We start from the raw sequence: 19,857 nt of genomic DNA on the forward strand, positions 1-19,857 counted from the left end.
AAAGCATGGCAAATTTTATAGTTATCATTTTATTGTTTCATATAATGTTCGTTACTGAGATCTATTATTTTTTAAGTCTTCTGTTTTCATGTTCTGAAGACTTTCCTTTTTAATATTCTAACATGTATTTATTAGGTGTGAATATTCATATGAATTAGATTGTTATAGATGTGAATGAGTACTAGTGAAACAAAATAGACCTGTGATTTACAAATTCTACAGGTCGGTACTGACCAATCAAATGACAGAATTCAACACACTGTGGTCTATTGTGGGAACATAATGCTGATCATGATGTAACTAACAAACGACAAATTAGATATCGTTTAGCTATTGACATCCAGCAACATCCAGCAAGCAGATAGGAAATTGAAAACATTTGTAAGCAAAGAATATGAATTTGCTCTTTGATTATGCCCCATGCTATGTATTGTGATACAGTAATGAGCATGGCTCAGTGAATAATGTCATTGCCCTTTCTAAACTAATATTATACATACTGCTGCCAGTGCACACACTCTAACTCTGTACACTGATATATTTGTGATTATTATAGTGCAGTGCTGCTCAAAAGATTTGCTGTGTAGTAAAGTGGCAAGTCACAGTCCAAGGACGGCCTTGCAAACGTAGCTGACAAATTCTATAACATGGATCAGTGAGTCAGGAAAGCTGCTCACTGCAACACTCTTCTGCAGAGACATTTCGAACTCAGCTTTGTGCCTACACTCCATTACTAAAAGTTCAGCGGTAATCACAGTGCACACGGCCTAATGTAGCTTCCATTCCACTAAGTGCATTGAACCGAGTGCTTAGTGTAACCTTTACCTTTGTTGTTGTGCAGCCGTGATGTCACGAACTCGTGAGGGTCCAGGAGAGATGGGGAAGGCTGTGATCGTCCCGAAAGAGGACCAGGAGAAGATGAAGGAACTATTTAAAATCAACCAGTTCAACCTGATGGCCAGTGACATGATAGCACTCAACAGAAGCCTGCCCGATGTTCGATTGGATGGGTGAGCATTTGGGATAATTGGGTTAATGGTGTTTGAGTGTAAATCTTTGTGTGCATGTACATGTTGCCTGAACCACTTTTAATCATACCGATAGCAACCACAGAGTAAATGCTTTTCTCATTAACCCACTGCTGTTTACTAGCTACATGTGTATTAGGATGGAATAATATAAGGAAAGAAATATTTTGCACTCTTGTTATTACATGTTTCAAATATAGCTCCCCTTTACATCTAAAGACAACACCATGCATTGAAATGCTTTTACAACTGTTTATGTATAAAAGAAATCAAGATAAAACCTAGAGTCAAAAAAGTATTTAAAACGATTTTGAATCAGGAAATAAATTGCAATCTGCTGTACAGTAATGTAAGAGGCTGTACAGGGTAAAATAAAGACAAAATATGAGGAACATGAAGGATAGTTTGTGCAGAAAGAGTGTAGTTACTAGCAAACTGTGATATTTTTCTTTTTTCCTGCCAGCTACAAATAGATGGGAGAGGCCTTTGTTTGTTGAAACCCAAATCCCATTTGTGGCATATAAATTCCCACAGAGCTGTTAGAGTGAAACATGTCTGCATTCATCTCGGGTTGCTGTTTTTGTCACACTAAGAGGCGAGCTTCATTGATGATCTTTGTTACATCCATTTGTTAACATCCTGTTTCTCTCTAGACACTCTTATCTCAGCTTTCCAAAAATATGGTCAACATTTCATCACATTTTTCTTATTTAAAGCATCTGCCAGACCTCGCTGAAAAACAAAGAGGTCTAGAATTATGTCTTTAGGGGTGATGATAAGGAACAAGGAATTGTACAGCTTGTACACAATACAGAGGTTCATCTGGGTGCCTGCGGATACAAACTGTGCATCCGTATAACACTTGTACCGTCTTACTGTGTCATGCCTTTGACATTACAGAGAGAGAGGAGGAACCCTGCTGACATTATTCCTCACATCCCCCTCTCTTCATCTGAGCTCAGTCATCTTCAGTCTGTTTTTCTCTCCATGATCGAGCCATCTCCAGGTCTTACTGTATATAGCCTCATGATTTTTTAAAGGTCTTAGAGTGAAAAACTCTCACTAGTCTCTGTATCTGCTAGAGAATTAGGAGTCTTGTTGGGCTAAGGAGACTCTGTCCTTGCCATAAGCACTTTAAACAAAGTTTTTATTGGGTGAAAGTTTGAATTTATGCATTTTGTACCACAAATTAATGCACACTGTGATTTCGAATAAGCTGTTCTATTCTATACACATTGTGCTGACTTTTGCTCCTTGACTTATTAATATAACATGAATGTGTCAGCTGAGGTTAGGCTATTATAAATGATCTGGAACAAATTTTACCTGCAGAATTGTCATGCAGTTAAGGGTCTCTGTATGACTCATCTGGATTTGCTCATCTAGCTGGAAAGAAGACAAATAATAATAAGTTGTAGAGATTAAATAATGGTGAAGAATTCAGCCAATAGCATGTCATCGCTTAAAGGAAACAACACATTCACTTTTCTTCTCTCATTAAGGTGTAAAACAAAGGTGCACCCAGACGACCTGCCCAACACCAGCATTGTGATCGTTTTCCACAACGAGGCCTGGAGCACTCTCTTGCGTACCGTACATAGCGTCATTAACCGCTCGCCGAAGCACCTGCTGGTGGAGATCCTACTGGTGGATGATGCCAGTGAAAGAGGTAATCTGAATGCTGAGCAACTTAATATGTGTGTGCAAATTATAAATTGCATCCAAAAACGCATACTTCTGCACTATTCTACACATTATGTAGTATCAGTAGTGTGAGTTGTTTGTTCGCACATATTAAAATATTAAGTGCACTTCAAGTATCTGGATCCATCCGTACAAAAAAATGTGGTGTAGAATGTTGGACACTTTATGCACTCAATGATCACAGCTTACATAGTGGAAGAGGTGTTGGGCTACCAGGATGAGGAAAAAAATGTCAACAACACGTCCATGTGAGATGATGCAACCCTTTTAAAATGTTACATACATTTTAAAAGGGTTGCATCATCTCATCATCTAGACAGTAGATTACATCGCGCACAGTGTATAGTACACCATTTGGGACATAGCTATAGTCACACTCCTGATGATGGACATACTTTATGATATGGTATATTTCCATGCCAACTTGAAGCTTCAGAATAAACAAGCAATCCAACACAGTAAAAGTGATATAACATAAAAGTTCATTTTGTCACTTTGTTGATTGAATTGAAAGATTTCCTGAAGAAGACGCTCGAGGACTATGTGAAGACACTGGAGGTACCGGTGCGGATCTTGAGGATGGAGCAACGTTCAGGGCTGATCAGGGCGAGGCTGAGAGGAGCGGCTGCTACCAGAGGTCAGGTTATCACCTTCCTGGATGCTCACTGTGAATGCACTATTGGCTGGTTGGAACCACTGCTCGCCCGCATTAAAGAAGACAGGTGAGTGTATCTAAAAACTAAGCTGCACATAAATCAAGTTGAATTTTTAGGAGCTTTCTTACAGCTCATTTTAGACAATTTAGTCATCTCATCAATTAACGTCTTACAATAGGAAGTTTTGTTTTAATGTAAGTTTGTAATAAATTACATCTAATAAATTGTACCATCCACTTTAGTTCTCATCTCTCCTTAGATTCTAAGAAGTTCCAAGAAGATTTTATTGGCATTTCAAGCATATATTGTTGATGCAGTACATGGTGAAATAAAACAATGGCCCTCCAGAACCCTGGTGATACATAAACACAGAGCTACATAACATAATATAACTATATAAAGCACAGAATTAAGGGCTATAAATAAAACTTAAAAATTAACTTATTTAATAAAGTGTATGTGTGCTACCTTGGGCAAACAGATCCAGAAAAGAAAAGAGACATTACAGACAGAAAAGAAAAGAGACAGTACAGACAGACAATACAGTACCCTACAAGACAGATACATAAAATATCGCCAACCCTTTTACAGTGTGCGTGGTTCTGACTGCAAATTAGTATGCTTAGATTAAAAGATAATCTATAGCTATATGCTAGTGCTAGTGAGTGCTACACAAAACAATTATCATCTAATAAATTTAGCAGCAAAAGTGTGAATATTATTAAAATAAAAAGTTTTCATCCTCTTGAATCATCTCCAAATGAATTGATGTCATAATTAATGATCCTAGAGAATAGGTGTGGGTTAGAGATGTCACTTTACTATAAAAAGTCAGGGAAATCTCTTCATGTGTAAGATGCTTTCAGCAAAACACATTTTCAAGGACATGAGAAAAGGGATTGTAGAGAAGCTTGAAGGAATAGAGGAAGTTCAGTACTGTTGCTGCACTCTGTAAGTGGGTGTCCTGTAAAGATCGCACACGGAAGAGCACAATGTGCAGTGCTGAAGGAGGTGGAAAAGCGTAACAGCAAAAGATCTGCAGAAATCTCTAGAACTTGTTAAAATCTCTGTTCATGTGTTCATTATAAGAAAAAGCCATAATCAAGAATGTTGCACACTACAGATGGAGGACTGTACCATGTCTTACATTTTCAGTGCTTTTACGTTGGGTAGGAAGGAAATGCAACTTCTGTGAGAAATGTACAAAGCTGTATATTGAGGAGAAAAGTCACTGTACAGCAACAGCGAAACCTCCTCTGAGCTGTGACGCATGAATGTGGTGGCATTATGGCATAAAGCTGGTTTGCTGTTTCAGGGCTTGGACACCTTGTGATCAACTAAGGAATCAACGGATTTAAAACAGGGTATCGATCCATCGTCTACCATTCGAAATTGGACTATGGATTAAATTATATTAGAATAATTTAAAACAATGAATATGTGTGTTTTGCATTGGCCATTCAGAAGTTAGCCCAATAAAAATGCTGTGATATGACCTGCAGAAGCCTGTGACTTTCTCAGTGGTTAAGGCATTGGACATGGGAAGGTTGTGAGGTTAAATCCCAATGCCCTCAAACCTCAACTGCTCAGTTATATACAAATGAATATAATGTAAGCTGCTCTGTCTTTGGTGTCTGCCACATGCTGGAAATATAAATGTTTTTATGTACTTAAACTGAGTATGAAGGTTCACATGGTTTCTCTAAGCTGGACTGTGAAATCCTGAACAGTATGATTTTTTTTAAAGATGTGTTTCTCTGTTATTATGACTCGGATAAAGATTGATTCATGTTTTGATTCACATGGGTGATTCTTTTAGAAATCCCAAATAGCTCGACAATGTTTAAGTGCTGTAAACTGAATGTAATTAACTGTAAATGGAGAAGCCGTAAAGTTAAGTGCTTTTGTGTTTATTCTCTAATTAACTTAACTTAAACACATTATTAATAGAGATTTAAACAAGCAAAGACATCAGGTTGTGCTCATCCTAATTTTTCATCCTAATCCCTCATCCTCATAGTAGAAGATAATGACTCTCTAGTTTAGATCAGTACATTACAGGAACGTTTATATTTTATTTCAAGCCTTGATAGCAATTTTCAATTCCAAACAGTACTTTAGTATTGGAGGGAGTTTCATCTCTGTGGCTTTTACCTTTTAACTGTATCAGACATGTAATTTTCTCCAGTCTAATCCATTTCTCCATTATAAAGTGTGATTCGGTGTCTTTAAGTGCTCTACAGCTGCCTCAACTCCCTCTTTTATTGCATTTTTACACACCAAGGAAAGACTTTAATGCCGAGCACACAGCATTAGAATTACATTAAGTGTGAATACCTCATTATATACCTGACTAGTGCTGATGCACTTTACTCTGAACTCAGGTAGTATAATTTCTGACATAATATTCTAGAGGCTACATTTTCTTTGTGTAAAAGAACAATTGGTAAATAAAACAGTTTGACATTTCACTTTGTTAATCACAAATATAAGTCTGTTAGTTGGCAAAGAGGAGGCTCAGTGTTTATGGCTCTGGACTACTGATGGGAAGGTTATTAGTCTGAATGTTCTACTCTGAAATTGTAAGTTGCTTTGAATAAAATGTCAGGTGAGATGCAGGATTTGAAGTTATGGTAATCTGTTCTTTTGTGGTATATTTCACAGAAGCTGGCATTTTCTGGGCATGGTGTTGTATAGGGCTTGCAGACAGTAGTGGATGGAGTATTGTGTTGATTTTCTGAACCGTGTAAAAAAAAGCAAGAAATGAAAATGTAACTGCCTGTCTAGTAACTCAGGACCTCTTAGTAAAATGTGTTGATGTCATTGTAGGAAAGCTGTGGTCTGCCCCATCATTGATGTCATCAGCGATGAGACCTTTGAATACATGGCAGGCTCGGACATGACATACGGTGGCTTTAACTGGAAGCTGAACTTCAGGTGGTACCCTGTTCCTCAGAGAGAGATGGACCGACGCAAAGGAGATCGCACTTTACCCGTCAGGTGAGTAGTAACGAACTCGTGAGCTTTGCCCACTCCAAATTCTCTTAATACTCGAATCACTAATGTAGGCAATATACTTTACTCAGTAGAAAGTTTCTGGTGGTATCTTTGGTTCAGCCGTGTCAAACTCATGAGAACACAGAGAGCTGACATCACTTTGACAGCAGTATGTCATGTTGATCATCAGCTAATCTCAATACAAAGCAGCTGCTGCAGTAGCTCCTAAAATTACTTTATTTGAAGTTGTAGAACAATGACTCATGAAGTGCTGTTTTGACTTCTCTACAGAACGAGGTAGAGCTGATGTCCAATCCAAAAATAGATTTCTTCGTATTGTACAAAGCAATGGGATCATGATTATCTTTACCAAGATATTTACCACATTATTTTCTTCAGCCAAGAGGAGTAGAAGAAGCTGGCTGGAGAATTTTCACTGTTAGCCCAGACATCACAAAAAAAAAAAAAAAAACAACCCATATAAGTACAAATAAATTCTGTTTGCCTTCAGAGTCGAATGTGCCAGATTTGCAAACATATATTCCCCTGACAGTAAGATTTTGATGGTGATTGTTATGGTGATCTGAGATTGTTATGATGATCTGACATTGTTATAGTGATCTGACATTATGTTTCTCAAAACATTCGAGCTGGTTCAAGCTTGATTACTTTAACTGACAAAGTGATTTAGATTTTTAATAGTTCAGCCAGTTAACAGTAAAGTATAGCTACAAAAGGGAAGTTTTATTTTAATATCCATATACTTCAAAGCATTTAAACACTTCTCATCCTTCCCGTGCTCTTAGCTTTCAGGTAATTTACTCATTTGTGTGATTTGACCTGATTTGAGGGTGGAGGATGGCTGGAAGGAACAGTGAGTCACAGTCTTCAGGAAGGTTGAGTGTTTTCACTAATGGCGAGTCCAGCCTTTCTCATGTAGCTATTCATTTTTGACCTTTTTTCTGACAGACAGTTCGCCCTTTCAAACTCTTACTTCTCAGGAAATGTGTGTTCTTTTCCTACCTGTCTTTCTGGAGACAGGTCTTTTTAAATGCTCATATTTTGGTCCATGTCAGCCTGAAGCACTGAGACACTTCCAACAATTAAGGAATCATGTTAACAAACAAAAAACAATTTGCCTCAGCTAGTGCAATAACTCGTTAGAGCTGTAATAATGTTACTATTGTAACAGCATTTAAAACCCTGAAAGAGAATAGACACATTTTCATTAGTAAGCGGTGGGAAAAAGTGATATGAATAGCACACTATGATTAGCTTTTCAGTGCTTTGGCTTTTAGCTCATATTTCATGTGGCACCTTGGGGAGTCGCTTTCACTTCTCCACCATCTGTAATCACTGCAAATCTTCTCCATTTCAAGACAAAGTGCTCCCATGCTTGAAGTGGATGGAAACATGGCACTGAGCCATTGGCTTTCCTCTGAGAAATTAGTCAGACCCTATTAAATGTTTTTAAATGGGAAACCTGGAATATCTGCCTGCAATTAGCGTTTATTTATCAATCAGACATGCAGTAGCTAGATTCCTATCCAAATATTTTGGGATACAAGACTGCCATTACAAAAGGCTGCTTTTTTAGCATAAGTATTGTGTGTTTATATTAAATTGATTGAGTCTGTTTAGAGATTAACGATTTCATTGTGTCTGTTTGTGTCTTAGAACTCCCACCATGGCTGGCGGTTTGTTTTCCATTGACCGAACCTATTTTGATGATATTGGCACCTATGATCCCGGGATGGACATATGGGGAGGAGAGAACTTAGAAATATCTTTCAGGGTATATCCGCCATTACATGTATGATGGTATATTGTCACTGTAAATAGTCATGACAGGGTATATCCTTTCAGGGTATATCCGCCATTACATGTATGATGGTATATTGTCACTGTAAATAGTCACCATGAGTGACAGCTCATGACTATGAAATTGACTCTGTGAACCAAATTCTATTACACTGCTATAGCACTGATAAAGCTATGAGCTTGTCACTTCTAATGAAGTATGATTTAGTCAGGATAGCAGCGCTAATTATTGTTTTGTAGTACTGGTAATCACTAATCATTAGCGACTATGCTGTGTAGATCTGGCAGTGCGGCGGCTCTCTGGAGATCGTCACATGTTCCCACGTAGGCCACGTTTTTCGGAAGGCAACTCCTTACAGTTTCCCTGGCGGTACCGGCCAAGTTATCAACAAGAACAACAGACGACTGGCTGAAGTCTGGATGGATGAATTCAAAGACTTTTTTTACATCATATCACCAGGTAACCTATTGCTTTTTGTTGGGTTATATATTTCGCTATTGTTTAGCATTTCCTCATTATAGCTGACCCTGAGAAATTTCCTGTCTTTTGCCTTTCGCTTAAATGTATTAGGGCACTGCTTTGTGTCATCTAAGAACATGGTGGAATAATTTGCCTCTGTTGCTGCGCTCTGGAGGAAGTGGCTATATTTAAATTGCTTGGAGAAAATGGGTTTATTTTAGTTCCTTTAGTTTTTAAATCATTAAACAGTGCTATAGATTCTTTGTTTTTGTATATTTTATCATATACATTTAAATATATTATTTTCCTGAATGTGTCTTATTGGACATGAGACTAGCTACAGGATTAGAGACATTATGTAAAAAGGAAAGAGTTTATAGAATTGTTTTTATTTAATTGGATTTTCATTTTATTTCTCTCTCTACACTGATTCCTGAGGTGACGCTTGTACAGAAATATTGACAATAGTAACAGAAGGTTTAAATGTTTACAGATGAGTGGACAGAGAACTACATTATGTATAATACCGTGCAGACGTTTTAGGAACAATTGCAGTAAAGTGATGATGCTTTCAAAAGTAAGAATGATTTTGAATTGTTTGTATTATTACAAGCTGTTTGAACAGAACAAAAACTTGAAATACAGGTCAGTTTTTAAGGAACTCTGCAGGTATGTTGTTCCAATATGTTGGAGAACTGACTACCAGTTTCCTGAACATGTAAACTGTATGATTTGCTTCTGTCACTTCAGGTAATCCTACACCAACTTGATGATGTTGAGATTAGGGCTCTAGTCTGTTCTAGGACTCCTTGTTCTTTTATCTTTTGCAAATAGTTTTTATGCCTTTGGTTGTAATTTTTAGGGTTGTCATGTTGCAGAATCACGATCAGGTTTGACACCTTCCTGATGGTATAGCACGAGGGACAAAAGGAAGAAGAAAATGAAGCCTTTATTTTTGCCACACATTACCCACAGTGAATTTCAGTTCTTTTCAAATCCCAGCTTTGAAAGTCGCGTGTATCTATTTATACTTATCTGCATTGGGAATACCATTAATTATTAATGCTCACCAAATTCCCAACTTTTACATTTATCTTCCGGTATTTGGCCGAGTCTCTTATCCAGAGCGACTTATAGAAGTGCTTATAGAAGTCTCATCAAGGAATACATCAATACCAGTTCACAAGGTCACAGACTACAGATACTATCTGTTTAAAATGTCTGGTGGAAGGTAATACAGCAAGTTAAGCACACTGACTTTTGTATATAAATGTACAGTAAGTGCTGGTGTAAGTGCTTCAGTATGTGGTAGGTCTTAGATGTTGTCAGTGACTCAACTGGACATCTAAGGGACCACTTGGGTACTAGAACATAGAAGATATTTAAAGTACAGCCTTTTCAATATAAATGTTGTCTTATTAATCCAGACCACCTACTGCCATTGTTCACCACCCCAGTTTTTCTGCTTTGCTGCGTAGTTGTGCTTTTTGGCTGCAAGTCTTCCTATGAGTTTCACTTACTGTATAATCAAACTTCTCTGTACTGTAGTTGGGTGTATCAGTCACACTGGTTTCTGCCAGGACTAAGCTAATGATGCTGCTGGACATCTTCATCTAAAAAACATGACTCATTCAAGTCTTATTTATAGACATCAAATAATCACTAATGCAGAAGCATTCAAATGTTTTACCATTCAGTAAACCTGTGAGTTGATGGCTCTTTGTAACTAAGACATTTATGTTGTTGGACATTTATAAATCTTATTGAAATTCCCCTGCCCCACACAGCATTCTGTTATAATCTAGTGCAGTTAGTGTGACTCTGTGGCTCTGTGGCTGCGTGAGCTGATGTAGCACATCTTTGTGTTGGCCTTGATAAATTGAAGCACTTTATCAGCTAAGCCTTTTTTTGTTACTCAGCATGTTTCAGTAGCCCAAATATTTTCACTTAAATATCGCACCCATCAATCACAGAAAGATCTGCTGACATGGGCCTTTCAGGGACACTGCAGGATGTCACCCAGATGTTGTATCTGCCATCTTTTATTTATTTCCGCTTTTGAACAAAGTGTCACTCAACATTCAAAAAATCGCTCTGCTGCTTTCATATTCATGAGCAGTGCACTTCCAGTTCCCACGGGACATGCGGGAAACGCAGTTGTCCAATAATCAGCTCATGCTGCATTGTTTTGTAGACTAAGTAATGTGATTTGTTCATGATTGCAACGTCTCCTGTCACTACTGCAGTCAGATCGAGGAGGTGTTTAGGGTATGCTGGGAGGGAACTGTGATATCGTTGGTGGTCTAAGAAAGGATGGAGAGGGGAGAAGGAGTGTGGGCTAGTGAGAGGAGGAGGGATTACTGTAAATGTATCCCATCGGAGGAGTCCTCCGTGCAGATATGATAAATGAGCTTCTAGGTTGAGGGCAGCAGGAAAGTCCTTTGTGACAAAGCCAGTGTTGAGTTTCAGCTGTTGCAAAGAACAGAAAAGAATTAGTGAGATGTTGGCAGGTTGTCATCTTAAAAAATCTATGTGAAGTGGCCAGACAAAATCTCAGGTTTCAGAAATGGAAAAGACTTAGACAATATGCAGCATATGAAGCAAGCTCCATACTTGTGTTACTGTAAGAAGCAAAGCAAGGCTGAAAGGAGTGGAGTGTATTTACATGATATCAAACTTCAGGCAGAGATTTTCTTGTCTAGGAAAAATTAGTCTTGCCTAGCCAGACGTTCAGACTAACCGCAGAAGCTCTGAACTCCATGGCATTTTAATGGCAAAAAAACTGACCAAGAGAGCATCTGACTGACATGTAAAGCAACCAGTTACAGCTTGTTTTGTTCAGTTTCACATTTAGGGGAGTGAAAAGATAAAGTCGATGTCCCTACAAAGTACAAAAACAGGCCAGCATGCAACCATGGAGAATTAATTTAAGACAGTTAATGAGTGTATCCTGTGAACTTAAAATACTTAACGTAATTTGGAAAAACCATTGTTTAACTAATCCTCATAAGCACAGTTACAGTTGTTAACACGGCAGCTTCCTTCATCCATGATTGAAGTAGAGTATCACAATGGCTTGGTTCCAAGGCAAACCTTTGTCTCCAGGAAATCCTGTAGAATCCAACCAGAGGATGAGTCTGAAACTCATGAAGGAAAAAGTAAACAACTAACATGATTCAGTAGAATCACTGTGCCTTAAACTATCAAAATGATAGCTTATTTTGATATTATTTTGATATTCATCAGCTAGGTCAGATCTACCATGCTGCAGCTCATGCAATTTACACAGGGCTTGCGATCCAGGTGGCTCTGAGCAGCTGCTGCATCAGTGTTACTAATTGCTTCCTGTGAACTGTAGATGCACTTTTATCCATTTATCATACTCTAGCTTGTACTTTGCACCTTTTAGAAGTATAAAATGAACTATAAATACATCTAATACATGGTTACAGTTTCTTTACTGCATTAAATCTTTACTTTTAAAGTGAGACTTTTTCTGCAACAAAATATTGCATTTTTGCTTCTCTTGTGGAATTTGAAAGGTAGCCCATGGTTTCCCCAGCTGTGTAGCGAGGTCAGGAAAATGCGAAATATATCCAACATGATATGTTTAATTTCATCAGCCTACCAGCCCAGCTAGCAGAAATCAATACAAAAATCGGAATGGCTTTCGATTTTAAGCCTAAAAGTGGAATCCAAATGCGCGGAAAGAGGAGGAATTGGACAGGACGAGAAACAAGCACAGTTATATGCATTTTTACATCTGATCCCTGGTGATCTATTAGAACTAGGTTAGCAAAGGCTAATGGTTTTGTAACCGCTGCTGATATTTGAATGCGCCTAATGATGATGAATTTAGCTAATAATAGCGGAATGATATATCCTATTGACCTTATTAACTTACAGCATGGTCACTCATTGCTCAATTAGGGCAGTATTATTACAGTGCCTTCTAAATTCTTCAGTTCGTAAGGTTAGTAATATTGTGCTCTTAGGTGCTAGGTGCAGCTTATGTGCCAGTTAAAGTAAGGTCACAGTGTTCCAATGATAAAATAGTGCTGTGGGTGCAAATGCCATTATTTGTGTCTGGTTGAATAACTTGTTGCTTAGTAGCAATGCTTGTGCTTTGATTTCATGGTTTTCAGTCATGTGTAAGCAGGTGTAGACAGTACTCCAGGTCATAACAAGGCTAGCATGTCACTGAAATATTTAGAATATAGACGTATGCATGTGCAAATAATTTATTTGGAAGGGTAGTGTGCAAAGACCTAAATGTGGGCTTGAAAGCAACAAGAGAGGTTTGTGTCAAACCTTACAAGAAATGTGGTACAGAATCGCCCCCTAGTGGTTAAGGGAAACTAGTGCATTTTATTCTAATTGTTGGTTATCAGTCTTATTGTCTAAAGATACAGTATGTACTGAGAGAAAAGCTCTCAAGGTATCCACACAGTATTAGCTTCTATTTCACCATAGTGCTGTTGAATTCTCAATCTAATTGGCCAGATGGCACTCAATAATATTGATACCACATCAGAAAATGTTGATAAGTTTTATATAACAGTAGCTCAGACATTTGTTTGTACTGTAATTCATATCACAGGTTTAGATTAATACACTCATTTTAATACTAATATCATAACATTTATTGTGTAAAATGTGAGGGAACATTATATAATATTGATTACCAAAAATGTCCTAATTGTTAGCGATTGATTTGCTGATTAAAATGTTTCCAGATCTAAAATCTGATGCATGCAATTGAGAACGAGAATATCATTGCTGTTTCTTTACAGTCAAAGAAACACACACATGCGTGCACACACACACACACACACACACACACACACACACACACACACACACACACACACACACACACACACACACACACACACACACACTATCACACAAACATGTCTATCTTGTATTTAATGTTTTTTTGTGTACGTACAGGTGTGGTCCGAGTGGATTATGGAGACGTATCTGCTCGGAAGGCTCTGAGAGAAGCTCTGCAGTGTAAACCTTTCTCCTGGTATCTGGAGAACATCTACCCTGACTCACAGATACCCCGCAGATACTACTCTCTTGGAGAGGTATACTGCTTTCTGTTCCTTGTTTCTTCATTCCATTATTCCATAATAAGGCTTTTTATTAATTTTTATTATTTATCAGTATTTTTTATTTTATTTGTATTTAATATTATGAAGACTGACTTTCATCTGTAGACGTACACTAACCTCACCCCATTGTTTGCAAAGGCAAGGCACATATTGTGAATGCCAATGCTTTCAGCTGCCAGACAGCTCAACTGATCATTTGTCTCCTTTTTATTGCATCACCCCAGAAATGCAGTGTAGAAAATGGCACCTCACTACCGTAGACTGATAGAAATGTCATCTGTCACACAAATTGTGGTCTGTAAGGCAGGTGGTTTTTCATCGTCCAGATTACAGGGGTGCAAAACTGCATGTCACCTGGTTTCATGCCAAACAGTGCTGAAAAGAATCATCTCCACCATGTTGCTATGTAAATGATTGCATCGACATGGTGCAAACTGCAGTGAGTGAAGTAATGTTTTTTTTATTATTATTTACAGTGCATTGTTTTATAAGCCAGAACACTTTTTTGTAATTTTTGGTAAAGTTCTTCTCAAATTCTTGTAGTCATCAGTGAAAGTTCTGCTCGACAATGCACCGATGTACTCTGTAAATGGTGGAAATAAATTGATTTAGAGCTCCAAATTTCGTCATTCGGGACAGTGAGACGTCTCTATTTGTCATGTCAGTCATGTTGCTTGTAATAAAAAGTATGAAGACTCTCTAAACATCTTGCAGAAAGCTTAATAATATCAGCAACCTTTTCTTTGTTAAATATATTCTATCATTTTTCTTTGTTAAATGTTATTGTTCTGCTTATTGTTGGTTATAGTTTATGCAGCAATCCCTGGGAGTGGACTTACTATAGAAATGATAATGTATTAGATTGTTCAAATTAACATAAACTAGAATCTAGAAAATCTAGAAATCATTTGGATTGAACAGTGGTGCTGCTTCAGAAATGTAATCAACATGCTTTGATTTGAGCATTCGACAGCACTTGTATTCTATTCATCTGCCCTTGTGTGATTATGGTGCCGTTTATTGTACTGTTGACAAGTTGACACTGATGATAAATGGACAAGAGTAACATTGTACAAGACTGTATGAACCAGGGAGAGGGTGCAGAGTGACAGATGCCACTGATGGGGCACTGAGTGTCTGAGAGGGGTGTGTGAATGCCAGCTGATGGGCCATGGAGTGATGAGAGGCTAATGGCTCTGGGTCTAAGCTTTCAGAAAGTTGAACATATCAACTTAATGAACTACTACATCAGACTTGCATTAGAAGACATTCGAGACAAAAGAAACCCAGTCTCACCCCGCTTAGTATGCAGAAAGCTGAAGGAGAATTTCTAAATTCCAGTCTCTTGGAAGCAACATAACACGGATCAGTATTTGCCATTTGATTCTCACTACCCAGTGGACCGAAGAGCACAGAGCACCACACCACTGGGCTGAAAATGCCAACTCTGAGCTTAAGGACACCATCAGGGAATTTTAGATTATTTAAACGATCCTTCTTGTAAAGTCTGTCCACTCAGTGACTTTCTTTGTTAGTTCTAGAAGAGCAGACTGCTATCTACTTGAAATCGAGAAAGAAATGATTGACAAGTTGCATTGTGCTGGGACGTGATATTTAGCTAACATATATAGCAATGATATATTCTCTACTCAGACCATCTCTGGCTAATGCTACAGTACAATCACGCATAAGGGGGCAGTCGTGGCCTAATGTTTAGATAGTCTGACTCGTAACCCAAAGTTTGTGGGTTCGAGTCTCGGGTCGGCCACGACTGAGGTGCCCTTGAGCAAGGCACCGAACCCCCCCAACTGCTCCCCGGGGGCCGCAGCATAAATGGCTGCCCACTGCTCCGGGTGTGTGTTCACGGTGTGTGTGTGCACTTTGGATGGGTTAAATGCAGAGAACAAATTCTGAGTATGGGTCTCCGTACGTAGCCGTATGTCACGTCACGATTTCATGATTTCACGAAGGTGACTGGCAATGACAAAGCAACCGGAGAGCTGGCGACTACTGGAGACATGAGCGAATAAATGAAGGCGTGTCTAGCGAAGCAACAAAATTGGGAATAGTTTAACTTGACCCAAGAGCTATAGTGGAGAAAGAAACCTGATTAAAATCCCCAGTTACATACAGCCACGAACACAGCAGAACTTGCACCAGTCAGCATCTCACACAAAATGAGTTATGAGTATTTATCTTGGCATTAACGTGTAATGCCTTTGGCTAGGGAGACGTATTTGACATATTTTAGTATACCTCATCTCAGAGTAAAGCTATTAAAGAGCACACGTGTTAGTTTTAAGCTCAGGTTCAGCTCTATTAAGCTAATAGTCTCCGGAGAGTTAGGGACGGCTGCCAGCTTTAGCTGATGATTTATAATGGGCTTCTGAGCCAGCGTGAGATGCTGTTTGGAGACATTGTTTGTGTGTACTTGTTTGATATAGATGTAATGCTGAGGCTTGATCATTTACAGCTCTGCAGTAAAGCTTGCCCTTTACACCTCTGCTGCTGACAGCTTCCTGACAGCTCTTCAGTTCTACAAGCTTTATTCCACTTTACATGCAGACACATTGATTTTATGTTACTTAATTGTAAATGACACTCCTGACTACTTAATGTGTTAAGGTGGCCTTTATGCTTAAAAATGATAGCATATATCTAAATAGGTTTCAGACTTGTTTATCAGAAACATAAAAGTTTTAAACAATCCACAATCCAAGATCAGCAGTGATTTGTGTGACTTAGCCAGCCAGCCTCATAGCGCCTCAGATAAAGTGTATATTATGAATGAGCTATAATAACTTGTTTCAGTGTTGTTTAATTATGTTGCCAGGCAAATGGGCAAATCAAGGCCATGTGTTATTAATTAGAAGAGCAGGAAATGATTTCTGCAGGCTTGTTGGAGACGGAGTGACAGCACGACATAGAATGATTTATTCCTTTTCAGATCATTCTTTATGAGCTCCTCGACAGAACCGAAAGCAGCATCAGGAACAATTTCAGCCCTCAGAAATGAGACCTCAGTTTTTAATAATATAAGGGTTACTATTAGGTACCTGTCAGTTCTCACATGCTTCAGTTTGAACATTGTTTACATTGCATTTGCTGGTATTCTGCACACACACATATACAGCATACACAGAAGACCATGTATGGAATTCACCATCATTCACTTGTCTCCAAATTAATTTGTAAAATGTACTGTCTTGTTCCCTCAGATTGGTTTGTCTTTCGATTTCAGAAAATTGCTTATTTTAAATGAGTTTTTTATTTTTGATTTGTAGTATTTCCTATCCAATGATATCCTTTATGTTCTGCTAAATGTTGCATCTAAGATAGCTTATAATTCCATGATCTGGAACTATCTGACCTTTTTTCCTTCAAATATTAGCTAATATGCTAAATTTGTTCTCAATGTGTTTGTTCGTAATGTACACTATGTGGCCAAAAGTTTGTGAGCACCTGACCAGCCCAACCAGATTTTGCACATCCCAAACAAGATTTTTTCCCCTTTATGCTGTTTCCAAAACACTTGAGACTTTTGTAAAGCCTTTCCAGTCATTTGTGAGTTTAGGATATTGAATATTGCCTGGTGCAATTCAGTGGGGTTAAGGTCAGGGATATGTGCAGTACACTGGCAAACCACATCTTTATGGAGCTTGCTTTATAAATATATGCATTGTCTTTGAGGACTTTAGTTTCAGTTAATGAAAATCTTAAAATCACAGCAAAGACAAAGACATTGTATACAACTATATTCTATTAACTTTGTGGCAACAGTTTGGGGAAGACACAAACATTTGGCCATATAGTGTACATGTGATGAGTTTAACACCGCTTACAAAAGAATATAGCGTAAAACATCACAGATTAAACTCTGTTTTCAACTAAGTTGTCAGAGGTAACGTTATAATTACAAGTTATTAAGTTGATTTTGAAAGCAGAAATATGTACAGCTTTTTAATATTTGTAACTGGAGTACTATATTGTCTTTTATCTATAATACTCTTGGCCTTGCTTCATCCACAGATTAGAAACGTGGAGACCAACCAGTGTGTGGACAACATGGGAAGGAAAGAGAATGAGAAAGTTGGTTTTTTTAACTGTCATGGCATGGGTGGCAACCAGGTGAGGACACACTATCCCAATAGACATACACTCAGAACTATTTTCCACAGCCTGCTTCATTCTACACCAGAGAATGTGTTAAGTGTAATAACATACTTGTGTGTGTGTGTGTGTGTGCATGTGTGTAGGTGTTTTCCTACACAGCAGATAAAGAAATCCGGACTGATGACCTGTGTCTCGATGTATCTCGTCTGAATGGCCCAGTCATCATGCTGAAGTGCCACCACATGAAAGGCAACCAGATGTTTGAGTATGATGCTGAGGTATGTGTTAAAGAGTTTGATTTCCAACATTTATATATGCACTTTCTCAGTGATATACCATGTAGACTTTGATTTCAAACAATTGCATTTAAGGATAGTTTTTACCACCAGATGGTGCTACAATCCTTCCATTTTACTCTGTATCTCAAGCCCTTTGACTACCTACCAGGAACTACAAGTTACTCAAAGCATCCTTATTCTTATTGCTTAGTATGTTGGCAAGTGGGAATATGATTTTCAGGTAAGATAAGCTGTTTTGCTGGATGTTGTGTCAGTTTCAATATTGTATCGTAATTCCAGGGTGAATTATTAGTATTGAGCACATTAGAATGTGGCATGCGTTTAAGAAGTCTTTTGTGATTCGGATTGTAATTCTTAATACAGATAAAGCAATAATTGATGGCTAGCAACAATGATAAAATCAGAAATCATAACTTTAAGAAAATATGTGTATAGATCTCACAGGATATCTCCATGCTAACAGAATTGAACTGAATTCTGGAGATATGTTTGGAGTTCTAAGGCATTACCTGTTTGTGTAAGCTTACCTTATACAGTGGTGACACAATTTCCTCTCAGGTTTATTAAAGATGTTAAACATAATATCAAAGTACATAATGTATTTTTTTATGCAGTCTATGAAACTTATTGTAAGAGACACAATTTTAGCACTGACAGTACATTTGTCCCTGTGCTTTAATTATTGAATGACCTGTTGATCAGTACAGCAATTCTTCAGCAACTATTCTTTTTGTAAATTTCTTGGCCAATGCTTGACGTCCTGGTTGTCCTCTAATTAATTAACAGTAAATGACTCTATTTTAAATAGAAACACCAAGGGTATGAAAATATATTGTGATGGTTGTGATGGTATCTGTACTGACAACATCTGAGTAAAATCATACTGATTGAATGATCTACTTGTAGAAGTGTTTAGGCATGGTACAGTATATGAAACAGGACATCACCATTAGAGCCTTATTTTAGCCACAGACAGCATTGTCTTTAGAGAACTGGGCTACGGCGTTGGCCATTATTTAGTCCTTCTCACCAAGTTTACTGAAAGCCCCTGTAGACCAGTTTATTTATATATTGGCCTAGACTGCTGAAATATCATTTTGATGAGTAATTTATGCGGCATTAAATATTCACTGGTTTGGTTTTGAGAAATGTCACAGTCTGTCAATGCAGCCCATCTTTAAACTATTTTTAAAAGCTGTTGCTGACACCAAAATTCTAGACCATGAAAGTTTAATAGTTTTTTTTGATTAACATTTCACTGTCAGTAATCCAGGTTTTCACATACACCAGTTGATTATAGAGGGAGTAGATTGCAAGCTTAAAAATGGCTGTTTAGTTATTCATGTATAATATTAATTTTTAATCTCGCCAATTCTGCCAATATTGCTTTTAATTTGGAGAAAACAGTAGAGAATTTGTTACAGTGCAAGACCTGCAGTGTGTTCTCTTAGAGCATATCTATACATCCTTCACATCACTTATCATCTCTCACTATATGATGTCACCTATTAACATCAATGGCATCATATTTTCAGGACATTTCAGAGCGGAAAAAACTGACTTCTTTTAATCATGCCACATGTACTTGCATTGTGTTCTGGAATAGTGTTAAAGCAGTGTTGTGTTCTAGACTAGATCCTGGTGTGTCCGTGTTGCACT

General features: G+C 37.9%; 1 protein-coding gene across 2 annotated transcripts in view; it reads left to right on the forward strand.

Moving 5' to 3' along the window:
- galnt13 (UDP-N-acetyl-alpha-D-galactosamine:polypeptide N-acetylgalactosaminyltransferase 13) overlaps window positions 1-19,857 on the forward strand; it is a 37,208-nt gene that overhangs the window by 9,433 nt on the left and 7,918 nt on the right. Inside the window, exons 4-13 of one of the 2 annotated variants that reach the window (XM_027164873.2) lie at window positions 842-1,010; window positions 2,531-2,697; window positions 3,247-3,454; window positions 6,218-6,388; window positions 8,063-8,180; window positions 8,486-8,666; window positions 13,620-13,759; window positions 17,816-17,914; window positions 18,043-18,177; window positions 18,389-18,418. In XM_027164873.2, coding sequence (XP_027020674.1) covers window positions 842-1,010; window positions 2,531-2,697; window positions 3,247-3,454; window positions 6,218-6,388; window positions 8,063-8,180; window positions 8,486-8,666; window positions 13,620-13,759; window positions 17,816-17,914; window positions 18,043-18,177; window positions 18,389-18,418 — 1,418 coding nt within the window. The remainder of the gene's footprint in view (window positions 1-841; window positions 1,011-2,530; window positions 2,698-3,246; window positions 3,455-6,217; window positions 6,389-8,062; window positions 8,181-8,485; window positions 8,667-13,619; window positions 13,760-17,815; window positions 17,915-18,042; window positions 18,178-18,388; window positions 18,419-19,857) is intronic. The other variant, XM_027164871.2, reaches the window with a different exon arrangement.

The sequence above is a fragment of the Tachysurus fulvidraco genome, chromosome 6 (genome assembly GCF_022655615.1).
Source record: "Tachysurus fulvidraco isolate hzauxx_2018 chromosome 6, HZAU_PFXX_2.0, whole genome shotgun sequence".
NCBI lineage: Eukaryota > Metazoa > Chordata > Actinopteri > Siluriformes > Bagridae > Tachysurus > Tachysurus fulvidraco.